The 23,333-nt window shown below is 34.7% G+C and overlaps 1 protein-coding gene across 1 annotated transcript in view; it reads left to right on the top strand.

Moving 5' to 3' along the window:
* Positions 1 to 23,333, top strand: part of LRP1B (low density lipoprotein receptor-related protein 1B) — a 614,444-nt gene that overhangs the window by 509,655 nt on the left and 81,456 nt on the right. Inside the window, exons 61-67 of the mRNA XM_009319022.1 lie at positions 5,822 to 6,010; positions 6,839 to 6,987; positions 10,116 to 10,209; positions 11,838 to 11,954; positions 12,114 to 12,233; positions 15,104 to 15,223; positions 21,378 to 21,494. Of these exons, the coding sequence (XP_009317297.1) occupies positions 5,822 to 6,010; positions 6,839 to 6,987; positions 10,116 to 10,209; positions 11,838 to 11,954; positions 12,114 to 12,233; positions 15,104 to 15,223; positions 21,378 to 21,494 (906 nt within the window). The remainder of the gene's footprint in view (positions 1 to 5,821; positions 6,011 to 6,838; positions 6,988 to 10,115; positions 10,210 to 11,837; positions 11,955 to 12,113; positions 12,234 to 15,103; positions 15,224 to 21,377; positions 21,495 to 23,333) is intronic.

The raw sequence follows: 23,333 nt of genomic DNA, 5'->3' as shown, positions 1-23,333 counted from the left end.
TGGCTATTTTCTTATTAGGTGTTGTTCTTCCTTGATGCAGTTTGTCTTTGAAGGTTTCTTAATTCGCCCGAAGAGTTTATCACTGGTTCCATTTGGGTCAAGTTGTCAGTAGGCTTTTTATTTTTATTTTATTGCAGTTCAGGAAATCAAGAGTTTCAGAGAGTAGAATGCAAAATAATGTAGCCCGTTTTTTAAGGTTTTATCACCAATGTAAATTTTCTGTTATTAGGTGCCAAAATTCTTAAACAGAAACTGCTCTAATGCCATAGTGGGGGAAGAAGGTCATTTAAAATCTTGCTTAACAACAATGAATTACCTTTAGCTGTTACTTACCAGCATGGGAACTCTATCTGGGTGCATTTTTGGGAGGAGCATGGCAGGGATCTTTCGCCCCTTCTCTTCTTGTAGACTTTGCACAAGGGCATGGCAAGGTTGCAGTCCCTTCTTTTTGGAAAGGAAAGGGACAGATCTCTTTCTAGCTCACAACTGAAGTGATCAGCCAGCTTCAGCTTGAATGGGAGCTGAACGCCAAAGAAAATCTAACCTTGGTGGACACAGTAGAGTACGGATATTTTTGTAGTGTTTATTGGTTAGGAGTAGTCAGCATTTGTCCTTTTTAAGGGCAATTTTTCTTGGCACATGGATTTTACCAGCTGACAATGAGACTTTTTTTTGTTGTTCATTTTAGTATAGAGTATTTGTTTTTACCTTTGGAAATATTTGGGTTTCAGTAAAAGCTGAGTAAGACTGGGCTTCACTTCTTCTGTATGGCTTCTTCAGTAAGCATATTTTGTAGTTAGGAAATCCTAGATGGCATGATTTTCACCACTGAAATCAAATGAACATTTTTTATGTTTAAGTAGAGGTACTCAGAAAATATGAGGGAAACGGAGTTCGCACAAGAGAACAGTAGACATTTTTATCAGAGAGATGACTTACAGCATATTAATTTATATTCTTGGATCAAAATCAGTACAAAATGCAGGGGGGAGAGAGAGAGATGTACATTTTAAGCCTGTGCATGCTTCTCATATGTCTACATAATCATGTTCCCTCCTACAGAGTTATGTGGCTCTTCTTCCCTTAAGTTCATGCAGCACTTTATCTCCCTTTAGTATGTTATCTAGTGTCATTTTTATTTGTGTTCAAGTATCTAATAATTTTTGTTTTCCACTGCTTCTGTTCTGTTACAAACCTCCCCTTTTTTCCCTTTTACTACGCACCTGTATTTCTTCCTCCTATTTTCTGCAGCTTTCTGATAGGCCTGTGCAGTCCTTCTCTTTTCTGCCTTCTCTTTCTTATCACATTTCTCATCATCTTGTTGTTTGGTCAAGCTCTGTTTGGGATTAGCATTCAGTGTAAGAGAATCCATGATTTATGTATAAAATGAAACCCCAGTAGAGAACTAGAGGTGGCAGTAGAAGGCCTGTTAGAAAAGGAGGGATTGCAAGGGACTAGCCCATCTCTGGTAGGAGGCAGCTGTGGTAGGAAAAGGAATCACAGAAGCAAATTTCAGGTGCAGTTTTTCCTCAGAAATTACTTAGGGTCGTGATTTTGCATGCCATGTTTTTTGTCTCTCAGAATTGTTGAGTAAGTTGTTGAATATGCCCCCATAACGCATTTTATTACACAAATAAGAAGAGCAGGGTCTTGAAAATCAATGTAAGTATCAGTTTGAATTAATAAGATTCTGTTGCTGGCACAAAGTAAAGCATTTTTTACTCATATATGATGCATATTGTATGTTACAGTATATGAAAACTGGCGTATATGTTCTGAGATGTACTGTATTGTTAGATGTAAGAAACTTGAGTCACTGAAATAACTATTGGGGACTTAGTGGAAGCAGTCAGCTGAGTAATACTGTTCAGGCAAGGATTTATGAAAGGGGCTAAAGGCACTTCTCGCCTCTTCCCTTACGCCATAGCAGCTGTCCAGTGTGCCCGTCCCTGATGATGGAGTCTGAGTCCTATGGTGGTTGGGCAGTTATCCCTTTTCTGACTGAACTGCACTTCAGTTACAGTTGTTGAGATTTCTTCATCTGAGAGAAACAAAAAGTAATATGCATGGGTTACAAGGGATTATTCAAGGATTTGATGCTCTAACAATGAAGGGAAAGAAGCACGTGTAGTAAGTACTGGTCTAGTAAAATATGTACGGACTGCTAGGGCTGTCTCCAATGGATTGTTGGTCTGCAGGTGGGGTGTTTAATTATTAGTTATTTTTGCTCAGTGTTTTGAGATACGGATCGGGCTTCAGCTTACTTCAACCCAATTTTGGAAGCTTTCAGAGAGGCCATAGGGTGACATTGTTATGAGAAACCTTAAAAGAAAAAAAAAAAATCTATTGAATACATCAGTAGTTCTGGAAAGTAATTAATACTAAGTGAGTGCAATCCTCATAGCTCTGTGTTAAAATATATGACTATTTAAATTCTCCATTAATTTGCTGGTCGAGATCTGACCCCTATGTTGGTGTAATGTAATTTTTGCGTTTAACAGAATATTTTACTTTCTTACAAATGGATCGTCAAGTAGACATCTTGATTAAATGTTTTCAAATAGGTGATGCAGGGGAAGCAGCGGTACTTATCAGTTATGACTAACCTGGCTTTACTTTGAATTTGCAGAAAGTAGTCCATTTTCACAGCACTTGCCAAAGAAAGGAGAGCAATTAGTCTTAACTTTCCTGTTTAAAACTGATTCAGACCATAATGTATGCTGTGAGGTTAGTAATTAGTATTGCAACTAATGTATGTCATTTATGAAGAGGTAGATCAGTAATGCAGCTAGGGTCCTCTTGAAGTTAAAGGGAAGACTGAAGAAAGAAAATGGGTGTTTCTTCTACTACATACGTTTATGATAAATCAATAGCTGTCACCACCTGAAATTTTGGAAAGCTTGAAACACTGATGTCCTCAAAGGCAAAGAATAAAGAGCATGAGGGACTATTTTACTGTTCCATCAGAAAATAAGATGTAAAAATTCCCTCACAGTTTTGTGTTCATTTTTTGGGGTCGTTCACAGTTGATGTGAACTGTAGATTTTATAACCTATTACATGTCAACAGTTCTGATGTTTCATTGTTTATAATACACTAAAAGTTAAAGAAAAATAATATTCAGCTATGATGGAACTGTTCCTCAAACAGTAAAGTAAATCAGAATTAGCTGCCATTGAATGCCTGTTTTCGGAAACTTCCTGCAGTCTTTGCAGATGTACCAACTGGAAGAAAATACATTGAGTTTTATGATCAGCTTAGAAGAATTTTTATAAGAAATACTTGTATCCATTGATACTACACTTATTTTCTGTGTGTTTTGCTTTACATATATTTTTATTTACAATTACTTGTACTATTTTATTTAACACAGTCCATTCATTGCTTCCTTGACTTTTTTTTTTTTAATAACTTTCTCTAACTTTCATAGTCACAACAGAGTACCTATAGCTTTTACAGCCATAAATAATGGAAGCTCCTGAAAGAACTTTGTTCAAATTTGTGTTGAACATTACTTAATGATAAGTTGACTGTAACACAGAAGCCCATTGAAATTATAAAGTTACTCAAAGGTCATTCTGGAGAATGAACTGCTCTCTCTTTCTAGAGGTCAGAAACAGTGGCAGAACAAACGACAACTCTAATCTGCAAGTGTTTAAATAATTGCCTTTTTCAACTTTTGACCAATATGTGGCAATAATGGAAAAATCCAATGTTTGGAAAAAGATACACTCTGTTATAGTTCTTTTAAAGAACATAAAAGAGAGAATATAATGTTTGTTACATTGTGTTGTATATTGTGGGTTTGTTTTTAAGATAATTGTAAGATCTAAGCTTCTAAACCTGGTGCTTATAGAATTGGCTTTAAAAAAAAAAAATCAAAGAAAAATGTACTTGAGTCACCAGCTGTTTTCTGAAACGCAGCTCTCTAGCTGTAGTATTTAACATTTTATGCCAAACATTAAACTTAGCTTCCCTATTAATAAGGTGTGATGAGAGAATCCAGACAATACGTGTTACTCCCTTGAATCTTTTTTAGTTACTGAATATAAAATTTCATCTGGATTCTGATGTATGCATAATCCATTGAAGCTAGGATAAATTGTATGGCAACCCACAAACATACATAGGAACAAAAGTAAGCATTTACTCATACACCTGTACTCAGGATATGGTGTTTACTTGTAATTCCTGGATGGCCAAAAAGAGGGTGACTGCTAGATGTCTTTTTCATTGGTGGGGAACAATAAAAACAACCGAATCAAAATATTTTTCCTATGTAAATCCTCTTCATGTATGTTAAGGTTTTTGCATGCCCATTTATTTTGATTTTAATCTTAACTGTGATCAGAATAAGAGAAAACAGACAAAGAGAAAAGCACATTTATTTAATTTAGAAAGACTGGGGTGGTATCTTTGACATCTTTAATTTGACGTCAAAAGTAGCAGCAAGGGTCATATAGTACTATAGTATGTAAGGAACCATGCCAAAGTTACCTATGTAATAAGTGCCAAAAATTAAGATTTCTTTGCACTTCGACTAATTTCTTAGAAATGTTATGAAGCTCTTTAAAAGAATATCATACTGTTATTTCAGTATGATGGCTTTGGTATGTGTAAACATACAAGAAGGGAAAATAATTTCAGGTCTAAGAAGCAAGGTTTCCTTCACCGGAAGGCAACATACCCTACCCTGGAGTTCACTATCGGTGAGAGTGTTGTATATGAAATTGAATTTGCTAAGTTGTCATTCCATATACTCGGTATCAGTCATCAGTTGTCAGTGAACTATGAAATGTTCCATCTGGAATTTGAGGTTGGCCATCTCTATGTAAGTACATTCCAGGTAGAAAGATGAAGCTATTTTCATCTAAGAAAACAAGGTAAAGGCGTTAAGGATATGCTGGTTAAAAATGGCACTCAGCTGCTCTGATCTGCCTTTTCAGCTCTATCAGTAATTAGTGGTTCAGCAACAAAAGATTATAATTTACAAATTAACCATTGTGGTCAGATATTCTCCTGTGACATTTATGATTACAGCTATATATGTTAAAGGAAAGAAAAAAAAGTGGAGTTCAGTTTATGTTTACCAAGAACAAAGAGTTCGAGAATAAAGAGTATACAGTAGGATAAAGAACGCTCCAAAGCATTTTCTCCCTTTTGTCCTTCCATCCTTTTTAAAATGATGTTGGCTCATAATTTTGTGATATTGTAACAATGGGGTATTATCATCACTTTGCTTATTTTTTTAAATTGTGTGGTTGGTTATGCTAGGAATAAGCAATAAGCCCTCTTACTGCTATGCTTATTTTAATGCAAAACTTTTTTCCCCCATCTCTCTTGTCAGTATATTTTGTGGAAATAAAGTGCTATTATAATTGTCTTAAATAGTGTTAAACGCAGTGCATCTGGAGATGTATGCTATCTTACATTTTGGATGTTTTCTAATAACTTTTATTCCCCTAAAACAGCAAATGAATATTGGCCTTTTGTAAAGAGTAGGTTAAGTTATATTTATGTTATGTTCTACTTTAAAGCTTAACATGTCATTGGTGTAGAATCTGGAGGCGATTTTTGTTAACTGAAATTCTTTCATTTCCTTAACGCTGATTGGGCCAACTAATTCTAAGCAAGCAGAGCTCGTACCCCATCCATCTTTATCGTAACTGGTAATAAAGAACCCTCTAGGCTTGACATATTGTCATGACAGTTATTCTCAAGACATTATATAGCAGTTGTATCTGTCAAGCCATGCAGTATGGAATATTTTAACTGGCAGTCTTCCAAGAGTGAACATTAATCTTAACATCTCTTCTTACAGTCCCTAATCAAGATATTCCAGGGGTGATTGCACTAACATTGTTTGAAGACTACATCTACTGGACAGACGGGAAAACCAAATCGCTCAGCCGTGCCCACAAAACCTCTGGATCAGACAGACTGTCACTGATTAACTCATGGCATACCATAACAGACATCCAGGTGTATCATTCTTATAGGCAACCTGATGGTAATTATTCTGTCTATGCTTTCCATACAGCACATTGATGTATTTCACTTAGTAGCCAGTTGCTGAGTTAATGGAAGCTCCTTTATCTGCAGTGATTTATTTTTATTTCTGTTTTGTTTCAAATAGTGGAAGTTTTCAAATTAGCATATTTAAAGATAAATCTGTGATTAACGTTGTAAGTATATTTGATATTAAATAAATGTGATGTATCTTGTTCAGTGGCGAGATACCAATTTGTGTGCTTAAAAATTAACCCAGATACTGACTGGAAGTACAGAACTGTTAAGTTGCATTACAGTCAAAGTTACCAGTTATCCAGATAGGGACAGTGTATTATGAAAACATTTAACCTTATTATTTGAAAGTAAGAGGGTGTTAATAATACAGAAGAATAGTTATTTAGAAACTTGTTGGACTGAGGGAATGTCAGAGAATGTGGGCGTTATGATTGTGTCTGATCTCCTGATGTCCCCGTATTGGAATTGTAACTGAATACAATTTGGCACTTGACCTAGATAAGTTAAGTTTTTTGTCTCATTAAAAAAAAAAAAAAAAAAAAAAAAGAAAAAAAAGAAAAAAACCCTTGTGCTTTTTTCTTCCTCTCATTCTTTCAGTATTGAATCTACATCCATGGTAATAATTATTTTTTGCATACAACAGAGAACCGCTTAAAGGCAAAAGGAAAAGGTTGCCTCTTATGGGTTTTTGATTTGAGACATTCCATTGTAAAAATAGTATGTGTAATACATTTTTATTCCCTATAAAGCAGATACCCTGAAGTATACTGAAATAATAGGCTCTGATATTCTTTTCCTATTCTGTCCACAGTGTCTAAACATCTGTGTACACTAAACAACGGTGGTTGCAGTCATTTATGTCTTCTAGCCCCTGACAAGATGTATACTTGCGCCTGTCCCACTAACTTTTACCTTGCTGCGGATAACAAGACGTGCTTATCGAACTGCACTGCCAGTCAGGTAAGTGCATATGTATGGGGGAAGGGAGAGTGGGGATTATATTTTACTGTGTTTCCATCTGCTTTTAAATATGAATGCTGGTGCCCATTAAATGTGGAAGCATCAGTCAAAGGAGCTGAAGACTAGGTAACTCATGGGTGCATTTAAAGTGTTTCATCTTCAAGGCTATTAGTTGAAAATAGACTTGCAAATGCCTTTTTTCCAGAGAATGAAGAACTTGTTCCCTTTCAAATGTGGATGTTTCTGCCAGTCACTAGAACAAATACAGCTAGTAAACCCATAAAAACTGCTTTGAAAAAACATTTGTATAAAATATGAAACATAAAAATACAAAGCGCATATAACAATGATACAAAGTGTATATAACAATGATTTGGGAGTATTCATGCATGAACGAACTCTACATTAATACAAGAAAACAAGCTCAGTCCAGTTAGCTAGGTAGGTAAACGTTAGGGCTACATTAAAAACAAACCAGTAGCTGAAATGGAAATGGTAGAATATGCAATTAATTAACAATTGCATCAATTAAAACATTGAATTCTTTATGGGAGGTGGATTCCTTTGTACTTGAAATGAATATTTGGTGATTTTTTTTTTCCTTAAAATATAAGGTAGATTAAGTAGAACATACTGATTTCTTATAAGAGAACCACTTTGATAAAAGTCTTTGGACTGTTCTACGCAGACAATTAATTGGTTGATTGTAATAGTACATATGGTCTTTAAAATCTTTCTAGTAGTCCAGCTTTTCTAGTAGTCCACTTTTATTATATGTATGCTAATGACCTCTTACAACCTTCTACATCACGATGCATTTTGTCTGTACTCATTAAGGAAAGGGGTTTGCTCTTAATTTTTATGGAACAGTGGTCATCTTAATAAATGACGTACAGTTTCATTCAAGTAATGTTATTTAAGAAACCTTCCCACTGTCTTCCTCTGTTCCCTTAAGGTAGTGTTTGGTGTGATTTTATGATGTTCATCGTATCTTTTCTGTTTAGATTGTCTGCTTGTTACTTCCCATTAAGTGATGAACAAAAAGAAAGTGTAAAACACTTGTAAAATGAGGAATTTCTTACCTATTTTTCCCCCATATCTAGCTTCTCAGATTTGTTTGGTTAAAAAAACAGCACTTTTTTCTTTTTTTCTTTTTTTTTTTTTTATTTTCTTTGAATGGCACTGGAAGCTTATTCCACAGTGAATTTATATGCTAACAGTTGATTGAATGGCTCTATTCCTGTCTAAATAATTCATTGGTAGTCTGAATTGAAGAATAGCATCACATCTTGGATCCTTCAGGAGCAATATTTTATCACTTGTGGATTCCATAGGAGGGAGAGCAGGGTTAAATAGAAGAAGCTGCTTCAGACAGACAGTTACAAGTTGACATTGGTTATTGGTCATTTTCTTTCAATTTTGAAATCTGTTTACTGTTTGATAATTCATCCATCTGATGGCATCAGATGCAGAGATCAGTGGCAAAAATATACTTTGCTACTTAAGATTTTCAGATGATGCTGTAAAATCGTAGCTGTTCCTATGATGTAATTGCTCTTGACAACACACCCACTGTTAGCTATTTCTGATGAAAAGCAGTTGGGTGGCTGATACGCTGGTCTTGCACATCTACAGACTTTCAGCTGTCTTTTGATGGCTAATCTGATGTGAGAAATTATTTAGTACAAAACACATCGGACTGAAAACACTCACACCAAAACTCAGGCCATTGCAGGCCGTTCCAGGCACACCCGTATGGCTCTGACTCCTGATTTTACAAAGTGTCTGGCTCCCCAGTTTAGAAGGGAATGCAAGCATTTTCATTCAGAGCATCTAAGAGTTAGTACCCGTTTCCTGGAATTAAATTCATAATGTCATCTGAACAGCGTGAAGTGCCTTGTGGTGAGCAGAGCGAGGCTAGCACTTTAAAACAATTAAGCAGCAGGAAGGCTATGCTACCAAGTAGAAAATAGTAGGAATGAGAATTGTCTGAGTTTCTGTTTGTCTCCTACATTTGGAGGCCTTCTGCCGAGCTACTCTGAGGTGCATACCTTTGTGGAACAGTTTAACAGTTTAGAATAGCTGCCTTTCAAACCCAACCTGTTACACGGCATGTCCTTCAATGTGGTACAAGAATGATGTAGCTCCAACTATAGGTCCTACTACATTAATGGCCATGAAAGCCTAAATTTTCTTGGCAGAAAAGATAAAACTGAACTAATGCATCAAGTTTAATATACCTTTTAAGTACAGCTTTATTGAATAATCAATTATTTTAAAAATGTGAATAAATGAAAAAATTATGCCTAGTCACAGAAAATAAAATGTCTTGGACTTCTAAACCTGTTGATTTCCTTCCTTTCTGTGCTCATACAGACACCAGGTAGGAAACAGAACATTTCTTAAAAGTTGCTGATAATCTATCCAGAATTTTCTCCCTCGCATTAGCCACATAATGAACTCTGATTTTAGTTTTAGCCCTAGAAGATTGCATCAAGTAATCTACTTTTTGTTTTGCATTCCTCTTTCAGTCAGAACAAAGGTACAGTGTTGCCTGAGCTCAGAGTAAAGGCACTGCCAAGGTCTTACAAAGGATTTTTCTTTTCTGTACAAATATTTTATCCTTTTGAAAGGTTGGAAGGCCTAGCTTCTGGTTTTCTCATTTAATTCAAGCCATATAAGCAGTACTGTATACAAGTACAACACTGCACGTTAAGGCCCTTTTCTGTAACTGTGGGTGTTTTGGTTTAGCTGGAAAAATGATATTAAGTCTGCTTCAACAGCCTACAAAGAATGTTTAAGAATTGAAGTGGTTATTTTGAATAAGATCTTAAAGAATCAAATCATAGAATGCAGCAAAATACGACGAGCGGTTTATATTGGGGCACTGTAAGTCAGTGTAGCAATGTCATTGAAACTGCAATGATTTGTATCAGTGGAAGTCTCAGTGCAAAACATCTCCAAAAAAAGAATATTTAAAAAATAAGTTTTATAAAATTAACAGCCAGAGTTGATTAATGGAACAATGACTTAAGCAGTGGATCTAATTTTTCATAAACTGTACTATTTCTCTTTAAAAATAAATATTCATATCAAAGCTTTTCTTCCGTCTTTCCTTCCTTTTACAGTTCCGTTGCAAAACTGACAAATGTATTCCGTTTTGGTGGAAATGTGACACTGTCGATGACTGTGGAGATGGCTCTGACGAGCCTGAGGAGTGCCGTAAGTGAATTTGGAACTCAGTTTTGTCGGTAGGGTCCAAATAAAATATAATGCTTTATAGATGTTAGGAAGAGGATTTTTTTGAATGCTTTTGTTTGCAACACTTTTTTTTTTTCCCCTTGGTCTCTGTCAAATTTACAAAGGGTGCAGGCTCTTGTTTGTCAGCCTCTAAAAGACTTTCATTAACTCATAGCTACTAAGGGTCTTTTAAGGTCTTTGGAAAATCATAAGAACATGTTTTTCATGTTTTAAACCTTTACTTGATCCCATTGCATTTTGCTAAAAATTTTTATTTTAAAGCTATGTTCTGAGGCTGCTGATTTTTGTACATAAATACAAAATTCTGCCAGGTTTATTTGGTTTATTTGTGTATATAATAGAAATGTGCAATTCTAATCTCGTTTGCTTATGTTTCATTGCAATTATCCAAGTTGAGCTACGCATTAGTATTTAGTGCAATTTTCTGAACAACAACAATGTTCTCCATGTGATTCCTACTAAGATTCTGTGTGTTTTTCCACAATATGTTTTATATAGATATTTTCATTTTATAGTTTTATAAATATTGTCAAAGGAAAGTTTGGAGAGCTAAATCTCACCCCTCCAGTATGAACAATTTTATGCAATGAACGTTTTTCATGCATCCTGTGTAACTTTGACACACTATCCTGAAGGTGGTGCAGATACAGCATATTTCTCGATAGCCTCCCATAGTCGAAATAGTAGATTACTGTAGTATTCCCCTGTTGAATTGTAGACAACTGGAAATCAATTATGATGCTTTCAGCATCCCAAAGGATTGTTGCTGTGATGGTAGCTGACTGCAAGTTTACTTGTTAGAGAAGTACCTTTCTAGTGTACTGGATTCATAAACAGTAACATCTGTTGATGAGGCTATTTTTCAGTCCCAGTCACTGACTACTTTAGTACTATTATATTAATCTACATAAATCAAAAGATTCTTGCCTTCTTCCCTTAAGCTTATATACACAAAATGGTCTACTGTGTGTTCTACAATCTTCCAGTTAAGTAACAGTTAATTTGATTTTTTGGATCGAAATCTCTCACCCGTATTTTTACAATTTTATAATTAGTTCTTTTTCTGCTGCAGAGGCCTTTGAAGCAAGCTTTAACCTATGTAATCATTCTACATAAGATTGCATTTTAAGCTACACTATGATTATATAAAATATTACTATAGAGGTGCATAATTGCTCATTCACTCAAATGGCAGTGCCTGTGAGAAGGAACAATGTTAAACCTTTCATGGGAAATAGAATTAGAGTGGGATAGTGAGTTTCTTAAATGCTGATGTGAACTCAAGTGTTTAGATCCTAAATAGCAAGCCTCTGTTGAGCTAATAGTAAGCATCAACCTGTAGAAGGTTGCACTCTGTATCATTAGTAAGGTATAACTATAGTTATGTAAATTTAAAATCTCAGCCTTTGAAATTAACTTTGCAATAGTATGTGTACATTTTAGTTACTAATATCTGCTCAGATTGCGATTATATAGGCAAATACAAAGGTTTATAAGTTCTTTTGATTAGTCCATAGAGGAAGAACAACACTATTGATACTTTAACCATTCCTCTGACAGTATTCATAAGCAGTTTTCTTTTTTCTCAGCCGAATTCAGATGTCAGCCAGGACGTTTTCAGTGCGGAACTGGACTTTGTGCTCTTCCAGCCTTTATCTGTGATGGAGAGAACGACTGTGGGGACAATTCTGATGAACTGAACTGTGGTAGGTGATTATATACATTGCAGACTTCAGAAACATGCTAAACTGATTTAAATGTCATGCTTTAAATTCTGTCAAGAAACTATAATTTTATTCTTTTACTTTTTTAAAAAAAATCTTTTAATCTTTGTAACTTTATATTTTTTTTCTTTTAACTTACAGACACACATGTGTGTCTGTCAGGTCAGTTCAAGTGCACAAAGAATCAGAAGTGTATTCCAATAAATCTGAGATGCAATGGACAGGATGACTGTGGTGATGAAGAAGATGAAAGAGACTGTCGTAAGTTATGTTTAGAGAATTTTGCTCTGACAACTGTAGCTGGTTTTAAACAAGGAACTGAAGTAAAATATGCAAAATACTGTAAATGTCCTCCATGTAAAATAATTTGAGGAACATGCAAACCAGTTAATTTACAGGGTTGATTGATGTACAGTACTTCATATACAAGAGAACAACCTAAACTGTCATTTAACAACTTCGTTTTTTTTAAAGTCATTGCAGGGAAGAGGGGTATGTAAACAATTAATTTCAAGCATTTAATTGGGTTTCTGGCTTAGGCTGAAACATCCATTTTACTCTCAACCGCCTCACAAATGACTCATCTTCTTGAGGCTTTCATCTGCCATGCCTTGCAGCAACACATTTCAATGGAAAAAGACATTTTTCTGCGTCTTTTATTGGAAAAGATGTAGATTCCTAACTCCTTCTACATCCTTTTTCTTTGATGGAGTTTTTTACCTTTTCTATTCCCTTTCCTCTGGGGACTTCTTCATTAATTTGCCTGTGTAACTTGATTTCCATTTACTCAGCTTTTAATACATCTTACTTTTCATAAATTAATTTTCACTCCATATTTCTTAGATAGAAGTAGAGAAAATATTTTCAGATTTAGAATGGAAATGTGTTGAATAGCTTGTGGTTTTGATCATTTTGTAATTAAAATCACGGCGCGGTCTTGAAATACATCTCTGTCCTTCATTCAATTCATTATTCAGATCTACTGCTGATCTAAGGTGCTTATTTCTATTTTCTGAATTAGCTTTCTCAAGGTTTGCATATGCTGCATTTCTGCAAAGAACATGGCCTTCTCCAAGGGAAGGGTTGCTAAGGATACAAAGGCTTTGTTCATGGTCATGTTTAATGGCCGTCTTCCAAACAGCTCAGCAGAGCTGTAGCCTCTCACAGACAGTATTATATGTTGGTTTGCATGTTATGTTTCTTTAAAAACTGATTACGCGGGGTCAAGTAAACTCCTGTGGAAGATAGGGGAGATTGCTTTTTTTGTTATAAAGAACGGCACATGGTATATGGAAGGTTCCCAAAACCTTGAGGTGTAGCTGACAGAAATTAAATCAGAGCAGCGGAGTCTGCTGCACAGCAGTGCTCAGGGACTGTGGGAGGGATAGGGTCAGGATCAGCTGTGATGGAGCTGAAAACTTCCTAGGGATTAGTGGGGATAGGACCGTCTGCTGTGACATAAAGCAAGCTTTCGAATTGTCTGAAACTCAGCCATCAACCCACCTGCAAAGACACAGTGGGGAGTGGGGGAGGTTAATTATGTACATTTTTTATTTCTGTTCTCTTACCTAGGCTTTATTAGCTTCTCTCTTAAGAAAGTTAAGTGTGCTAGTTTATATTTTAATAAAACCTCGCTTGTGGCTTCTGAAAACTCTTCAGTTGCCTTTGGGGAGATTACGACAAGGGGAGGTTTTAAATAGGTCTACCACAAAGTTCATATTGACTTGGGCTCCTGTCACAAGACAGACAATAGATGAGATTATCTATTTCGTTCTGATTTCACTGGATTCATAAGATACAGACCTTTTTTTCAGCTCTACCACTGTTTCATTTTATATATCAAGTGACATTGAAAAAGTCACATTTCGTACTTAAGGCTTTCCATATGTAAAATGGAGGTAATTATGCTGGTCTTCCTTGTAAAGCGCTTTGAAATCCCCTGGTGAGGTGTCCTAGCTGAGAATCAGCTTTTTTATAAGTATAGTTAGCAACATAGCCAAGTCTAAATGCTTTTTTTTATTCCAGCACTGTAAATTTATGTATGGAAACGTGACACTGAAACAAATAATACACCAACTTTTAACAAACCTAAATTTTTTTCATCTTGCAAAACCCAAGAAACAAGAATGGTAGCATCAAGGAGCAAATTGCTTTTCAACAGGGATAGGAAAGTTTGTTAAAAACCTTATGGAGTGGGACAAACTTTCACGTGGGAAAACATTACCCGAGAATAGATCATACTGTTTTCCACCTATGTTCAATTCAGTTTAGAACAATTTGGAGGTTCTGATACATGTTTATCTCTAAACAAATCCTTATGTATCTGATCACAAACAACTTGCTCACAGTCCAGTCCAGATCTATGTCCTTTACTCATCTTGCCTCTATACTCTCACTTATAAGAGTTTAAGAAATAGTAAGATCTGGCATATATGCTTGTGAGGAAGTCGATCTAGAATCAGGTGAGTGCACTGTGGATCTTTTTTGTTGTCAAGTGGCTGCTCTAAAGTTAAAGCAGTTAAGCTTTACTTAAAGCATCCTGAAAGAATAGGTTGAAGATTAGCTGCATCTTTGCATCTTTATCTTGCTGTAGGATTTGTTCAAAAAATTGTTCTGCTAAACTGGAAAAGTGAAATAATTGTCAAACTTTTCTCACCATTTACCCATGGCCTCTTCTAACAGAGAGCACAGAATTTCACCAAAATTGTACATAAATTTGATTACCTTTTCAATCAAAGCATTGAGAGATGCCTTTAGTCCTTCAAACTGACTTTCAGAATTGATAACTGGTGTTTTAGGAAGTTAGAAAAAAAATAAATCTGACTGCTTTTTACTAAACTGGTTTGATTGTATCAATGTTAAGTCTATTTGTTGTTAAAAGAATATCACAATAGACACTTTGTTCATTAGATTCATTTGACCTTACTGTTATATATAAAATAATATATAAAAAGAAGACAAAATTATAAACAATATAAACCTGAATGTTGTTTTCTTACAGATGTTATGTAAGTGATGCTAGAGATACACAATTTCTGCATTTTGAATCCTTAATATTTTTTTCTTTAAAACAAGTATTTTGAATATTAACAGAAATTTCTAGTTTTAATTTGGCATCCTTTTATTTAAAGCTGAAAACAGTTGTTCTCCAGACCACTTCCAGTGTAAAACAACAAAGCATTGCATTTCTAAACTGTGGGTATGTGATGAAGACCCAGATTGTGCTGATGGATCAGATGAAGCCAACTGTGGTGAGTATGCCGGTGGTTTTGAATATATTACTGTAGCTTGATATTTTTGAAAAAAGTAGCAAAAGGAAATAATCATCCCACTTAATACGTCCTCTTTCAATGTATGATAATACCTATCTGATATGATAGCTGCATCTGGCTCATACAGTTCTTGTTGAACAGTAATCTTTATATGAATAGTCTGTAAACTTCATATTATACTATTACTTTATTGGCAGGAGTTGTAAATGAAATCCTCATTTGGAATACAGTGACATTCTTGATTTTTCTCACAGTATTATCCAGTTTCTGTCAATTTATTCTGCATGCTTTTTTGCTGCTGGAGTTCATACATAGTGAAAAATGTAATAATTTGCAAATCGTGTTAGTTAAGACTGGCTGTGCAGAAGGGTCCGGAGCAGATTCCAACTCGACATGACCAACTTTTCCTTCTCTCTGTGGGCTCCAGGGAGTTGCGTGCCCTAACGCACCACTCCACAAACTTTGCATCCCCATAGGCCTTCTCCAAGAACCCCTGATACTTATGAAACTTCTGTACTTAAATTTGGTAGTTTGAGGAGGCAGATCCTCTACAGAGAGGATCAAGGATAGAATAGCACCATTACCAAACCAAGCCCTATTTTTTCTCAGATTTTACACAATATCCCAAACCACAGTGTTCTACCTCACTGAGGCAGATTTTTTAGAACGTAAGTACTAACTTTGAATCCAAGAATTTCTTTCATTGCTTTTCTGAAGATTCATTGTTGGATCACAAATATAACTCTACAGTTCTTAGCATGTTTCTTATTGACAGGACAGATGCATTGATTATATTTCTGCACAAACAGTTAAAATTATTTTATTAAGACAATACTCATAGAAAGTTGAAAATCTAAGCAGCTTTCACATTAGTCTGTATGTGATATTTTATTGTATACGCCTAGTATGCTATTCATCATCACTTGGAAAAAAACAGATCACACTGTTTAGTAGTAGTAATAAGCTGTTCAGTCATTGCTTGCATTGTTGGAAAGTACTGAGTCAGCTCTTTTGTTGTAAATGGAAGGAAATAATAAATATAAATATTCCACTTGGGAAATGAATTACAAATAATCACAGAAGATGCCTGTGGATCAGTATTGTTGGAAAATCACTGAATATGGATGTCAGTGCGAGACGCACACTCACCAAGTGCAGGAAAAACTTGTGGAAATTTCAAGACAGGTCTATAAAGGAAAAGATGGAAAAATGTTCTGAGATGGAAGAGAACAAGAAAAATAGTTGTACAGAACATTCAAAGCTCTCACCATTATTCATCCACCTGTCAATAAATGGTTTGATGAAACACATGAGTCTGGACAAGTTTATGCTACCTCTGGGACAACAAAGTAACAAAATTACAGGCTGAAAATGTTGGAGCTGCTAAATATGCCTAGGAAATTGAACTATTCCTCAAGGCTGACAATCCAAGACCATCGTTTGAATTGTCAAGAAGGGGAAAATCATATCAACCAGAGAGAAGTTACAGTCCAAGAAATCATTTGGCTTGAAGCAACAGTGGATGCAAAGGAGATGAACCTTTGCCATAGAGACTAAATACTCCTCTGGGCTATTATAGAACTACTCCTGCACTGCTCACCTTCTGATCCGCTTCAAAGGTGCTTTCTCCTGCACTGTCCCCCATCACCTTGATCTCCAACATGCCGTTTCTTTCCAAGTTGGACAGCATTCTAAGCTTCCAAACTGTGGATTCATATGTTGAGTAACCCACGCAAGACCAACTGATATGGCACAAAAGGTCTTTTAAAATAATTCATCTAATAAAATCCTCAAGACACAAAGTTTAAAAGCAAAGAGGAAAAAAACCCAAAAGTAACACTGAACAGCAAAAATCGTATTAATAATAGGTACTTCACTGTGATTCATCATTTTAGCCAATAGAAAGAATAATGTCCAAATTACTCGAACAATTGTATAGAGGTGCAATGCGTGCAATCCCAAGTCAAATAGGTTTTTTCAGTCACAATACAACTGGTTATGCTGGTTCCTATCTAAGACTCATCTCGCTTTTTATTCTGTCTCTGGCAGTGACTAGGAAAGAGTATGCGAGCAAAGCAGGCCTGTAATGAAACTTCCCTGGCATACTCTTCCCTGGGATACTCTTCCAGCCTCTAACAATTTGAGAATCAGAGATATTGTGAGTCAAATATGTCTCTCTATGCAATAATCCTTGATGGATTTCAGTCTCTTCTAACCTTTGTAAAGTTTTCACAACGTGCTGCAACAAGGAATTCCACAGCTTAATTACACACCTCCCTGAAAAAGTACCTCCATTTTTATTTTAAATCTGCTAGCTGCATATAATGCTCTTAGATTTTGTGTTGGAGGAGACAGAACAATTGATCCATATTCACAATCTCTGTGCCACACACGGTTATGTACACATAGAACAACTAAGCCTTGACAACAACAGGGTGGGTTTAATCACATTTTAGTGTTTTCCATAATTTTAGCATTCAAAATATGTTTAAATTACCTTATTATAGCAGTAGTTTTAACACCGTTTGGTCTTCTGTGTTGTTGGTTGTTTTTTTTTTTTTAATTTAAAGATGGTTATTTTTATGAACACAGTTTGATAGAATTAAATTCTAAAGCTGCAAGCTGAGTATAATAAAGATCTGCATATGTTGGTGCTAATACTAACTTGTTATCGTTTATAGTTCATTTCTAAAATGCCTACAAGGCAAAAGTTGTATAAAGGGTAATCTCTTTTTTGCTTAAGTGCTGCATAGTCATATATATTTTGCTTAGTCAATATCTGCTACTGTGTGTTATTGGAGATATTATATTGAGTAAATTTGTTAGAAGTAGTCTGAATGTATTTAGTCTTCTGTGGTTACTTTCAACTCAGACAATTGAAGTAGAATTAGGAAATGTATGTTTATTAATGAGTGTATGGTGTTTTTCAAAGAACAGTAGGAAGAGTTAATTCATGCTTTCTGTCCAGGCAATTAAAAGAAGCCATTAGATTATGGTAATCCTTGCTCACAACTTTAATACTTTACATCAAAAAAGGCCTTGTTTGAGTTAGAATCTGAAGAAAGCTGTGTGTGGTCTTGGATAGTGATTATAATCTACTTTAAAGGTTATATGTATTTCAAGTCTTTATTAGCATAACGTGTCAACATTAGTATGACTGCATTCTGCTTCCTCACTTTTTTAATATTAATTTTATTTTTAGCCTGAAGAGTCAAAGTAGTTTTTTTCTGATGATGAAGAATATGTTCTTTGAGACATTTGAAGGATGCATTATATAAACTTAAACTTCCTTCAACAGGCTTATAATTTCCTGTATCCAGCATCAGTGACAGCCTGCCAAGCTCTAGAACAGCTAGTGATCAAAAGCGAGTTTCTTTTCATTTTGGATTTTATCACTCGCAGGTGCACACACACACAAATGCACAAACATGCACGTATATGGAATTAAAGTCCCCAAACAGCAAGGTAGTGCAATTAGTGACAAAAGAGTATTTTAATTGATAGAGATTGATGTTTGAATCAAAATGCTTTTAGGGTGCATATGTAATATTTTGGGGTTTGGTTTGGTTTGTTTTCCATTTAAACCTTCATCCTATTTTCTTCGTGCTCATTTAGAATAATTTCTAAACTAAAATCCTAGTTCGGTATGCACAAAAGACGAACCCCGACCAACCAGCAGCTACCTCAGGCAGTCACGCAAATTTCTGAGAAGGGGCCTTTGCCTGTTACAGTAGATCAATGAATCTCTTAATAATAATTTGAAGAGAGAAATATGAAAATTGAGTTATCAGTACTTCTTTGCCTTTGTACCATTCCTATCTGAACTTTCACATTTTAAGGTGGTCTCATTTTAAGAAAAATGGAAAACAATTTAGTGCTGAAGACAGCAATGACAAAATGTGTGTGGGCCTGTGTGTGCTTTTCAGGGTTCCACAATTCAAAAAATAAGGTCTTGCACTATTTCCTTTGAGATGAGTGAATCAGTCTTTCTCAAGGATCAGATATTTGTTACGCAACTTTCCCAAATCTTCCTCTTTGTTATATCTTAGTTCTAGTATCCTAGTGTTTTCCTCGGCTCTCATTAATGTGAAGAAGGAAATATAAGACAAGCAAATTTGGTTTGTAAGACATTGTCAAGTGTAAGCTGCTACGAGAGATCAGTCAACCCAAAGGAAGAATAAAACTTTCAGATTTGTGAAATGAAGAAGAGAGAGCCTTACAAACATGCAAAATATTTTGTATAAAAAAAAATTAAATATTCCTTTTGTATTTGGTAAAAATAGAGTAAGAAGAGAGAGATTAATATTCAAGTGGTAATCATAAGGTTAGACTACGCTCAGATAAATTAAAAAAAATAAGTCCAGCCTCTCTTCACAGGTGTAAAGAGACAGTGCTAGAAAATGGATTTAGCATCCTTGAGAACTAGATAATTCTTTATGAAGAATAAGAAAAGATACATTACATGTTCTCTTCATCCTAGTAGGTAGCTGAAATGAAGGGATGTCATCTCTGGCTTCTGTGTATTACTGATTAGATCTTGGTATTTCTATTGAATGTGGAAGAATAAATAGAATGTAATCTGTGGTTAGTCTTTAGGACTCATTTTGTGGGCAGGTATGTTAATGGGAGATTGTAGACTTTACTAGAAGTATTTTAATAAATATAGGATGGATTTCTGATTTGAAACTTGATCTTTTGCAAAGCAACAGAAACAAAATACAAGAGTGTCTTATTTGGGGGGGGATATTTTTATGTTTTGTAATGTTAAATATTTTTTAAGTGCTTGCCAATGCAAGTATTTGAAATGTCATAGAATGTCATCTTGAGAAACACGGTAGGAAAAAGTATGTTGGGAGAAAACTACTTAAAATCACGATAGTGGCAGAGAATAAGGAACAAATGCAAAAGGCAGTATTGTAATTACCAAATTTTTGAGTGTACACAACTGATCTACAACACCATTTACCTCCACCTTCTTTATATTCAAATGTAGTTTTGATTTATCACTGTAGTTCCAGAACCACACCTAAAACAAAGCACAATAAGCAGCAGTTTGGGCCGTAGCATAAAATCTAATACCTCTAATTTGTGATTCTTTCCATTTCACTGGCAGAGAAAGCAGGTTGATTTAAGCTAGTGTTTCAGTCCTCCTTCATTCTGTCAGTTACTAGAACTCATCGAGTTGTCATGCTAGCAGTATGAAGTCTGAACTGACATGCTATGAAATAGCCTAATGGAAATTTAAAAAATTTCTGTTGAAATATCAACACGGTGACATGTAATTTTAAATATGTCATTGAAGCTTTTACAAAACAAACTTTTTTTTCCCAAATAAAGTGTCACTGATAACGTTTTAATTTACTTCATTTCATCTCAGTCCTTAGAACCTGAAAGAATTACTCAAGAAATAAAAAATATAAATAAAACACAAAGGCAGCTCCTTCCTGCTGGAGGAGTTCAGGATGTTCATACATCTCCAAGAGGCTTTGCCTAGAACACTACTCTCTAAACAGGAAAGCTCACTGAAAATTTACTGCATGAAGAAAATTAATCTTAGTTTAGCATTATATGCATTATAATGCTTTACTTTGTATAAGTAGACTTCCAATCCAAGACATCAGAAGGTGAAAATGTAAATCAAAATGCAAAGCTTTCTGTCGGGTATGATTAAATTATTATGTGCAAAGATAACTTTGGAGAAATATATATTTTGTACATTTTCAAATAAATATTCTTGTGGTTTACTGTGATCTGATCTTTTGTAAAGCAATCTTACAGATAGATTCAAGGAAAAGTCAATGCAGTTTTTGAGATTCAGTGCAATAATACCCTCTCTTCCAACTAATTAACTTCTGAATTTCATATTTTTTACTTTAAATGACAGTGTATGCAGTCCATATTTTCATTTTATCATCAAATTTATGAGCATCTCTCTTTTGGTATGAATGAATAAATAGAATCTTAAATAATGTGGTATGAGAAATAAATTATTTCTGAAAGTAACATTTTGAGTATTATGGTTGCTCCTTCTTAAATGTATCTAGCAACATTGTCATGTCACTGTTTAGTAGCAGTCTTTCCCATTTTGACTCTTTGTCTGCAATGATGTAAATGATACTCATCTTAATTACAGATAAAAAAACTTGTGGGCCTCATGAATACCAGTGCAAAAACAACAACTGTATTCCAGATCATTGGAGATGTGACAGCCAAAACGATTGTGGTGATAATTCTGATGAAGAAAACTGTAGTAAGTAACTTTTACCTAAGTACGTGTTATAAGGAGGGGAGTCAGTTTGGCAACATGTAAGAGGAAACTTTTCAATTTTGATAAACTGCACGTGTATATTTTTATACAACGCCATCTGATCCGTTGAAAATCAGTTGACCAGAATTGAAAGTGCCCTTTGCTGAAATTCTCCAATTTTATTCATTCTTATAAAGAGCTGCAATTCTGTATCAGCTATGCAAAAATGCCTGACCTATGACTTCTTAATAATCTGATGAATTCAAAATAAGTATTACAATTAGTTTACCTTTGTCAATAAGTTGCATATTGCATCTCTTACCTCTAGATAAGAATCATAAAAACTGCTCAGTGATAAAGTGATAAACATTTGTTAAGAATAAAGTTTGATCAAACACTACCTGCCCATTACATTCATTATATTCCTGAGATGATTTGCCTTGTTTTGTATCGTGAGAAGTCAATTTCTACAGTACTTAATTAAGAAGTAGATGTTGTTATTCAAAGTAGCTCAGTTAGCCTAGTTCTCTCCTACCTATGAGGAACCTGAATCCCTAATAAATCTCCTAATACCACTTTCAGCGAGTTAATTTAGATCTGGTTCTCAGGAAGAAATGACAAATTCTTAATGGTTTTATTTCATAATCATTGTCTCTATAAAATATTTCAAGAGGGAAATTCCACAAATAGTTCTGAAGTGCCTTCTCTTCAGTTGAAAATTTCTGTTCTTTTTTTCTTTTGTACTTAGAAATCCGAGAAATTAATATCTTGTTGTGTAGATAATCTTGAATGCGTATTCCTGATTGTATATCATGAATGTATATTTAGTATCTTCAAGGTAATAACCTAGAAAGCTTAATAAATTAGATATTCTAATGCTGAGTACGTGCTGTCTGCCGCTTTCTCCAGTTCGAGACATGGTGTCCGTAGGTACAGGATGTCTGAAGACTAGCTCATTCTGCTTGAAAGGTGTGCTGGTTTTGGCTGGGATAGAGTTGATTTTCTTTATAGTGGGTTTGTCTGCCTTTTAATTACTATCTACATGAGAAAATGTTTTGAGTTATTGCAAGCAATAGTGCTGTAGTTTTCATATGCAAGTGTTTCATCTAAAGGGGAAAATGTCGTGTGGCTCAGTAGTCACCCAGAGCCATTTATTGTTACATCCCAGGCAGGGTTTTGACACACAGAAGCTTTCTTAGCTTTCTGGGAGATTTTACTTAGGAATTGATCATTAGTGCCAGTGGGATTTTTCCATTTTCATTTATATTATAAATACCAATAAATTATTTTATGTTCTTTTATTCTCATGTAAAAATCAAATAAAGAGACGGTTTTGCTTTATTTATAATTTATTATTGTTTATTATTTATTAATTATTATTAATTTATTATTTATTAGTTAATATTTATTATTTAGTTTGCTTTATTTATCATTGTTTAAATTAACAGTGTTAATCTACATGACTAAATAATCTTTTGAAAATTTGAAAATTTAAAAAAGCCCAACTTCCACAAAACATTATTGCTGTTTGCAAAATAAGTGTCAAGCATCTTATCTGAAATTTGCCATGTGTGAGGTGGGATTTATTTATCACACAGTGTTAATAATTTTCTTCCTTAAAGTTTAGATTATCATAATACAAAATAATTTTTTAAAAAATTCAAATAATGAGGGAGCAATCATCTATCTGTGTTTTTTTTAATATTTATTAAGCTTGCCATCTTTGTGTTCACATCACTAATTAAGTTATATATTCAGATCTTGGCTGTTCTCAAGACTTGCAGATAAAGAAATCTGTAGTTTATTGTAATGGATGGAATTAGTGAGTTGAAAGTACCCAGA

This window comes from Pygoscelis adeliae, unplaced genomic scaffold (assembly GCF_000699105.1).
Source record: "Pygoscelis adeliae isolate BGI_AS28 unplaced genomic scaffold, ASM69910v1 Scaffold222, whole genome shotgun sequence".
NCBI lineage: Eukaryota > Metazoa > Chordata > Aves > Sphenisciformes > Spheniscidae > Pygoscelis > Pygoscelis adeliae.
Note: the sequence above shows the minus strand (reverse complement) of the source record. Positions and strands in the feature narration are given on the sequence as shown.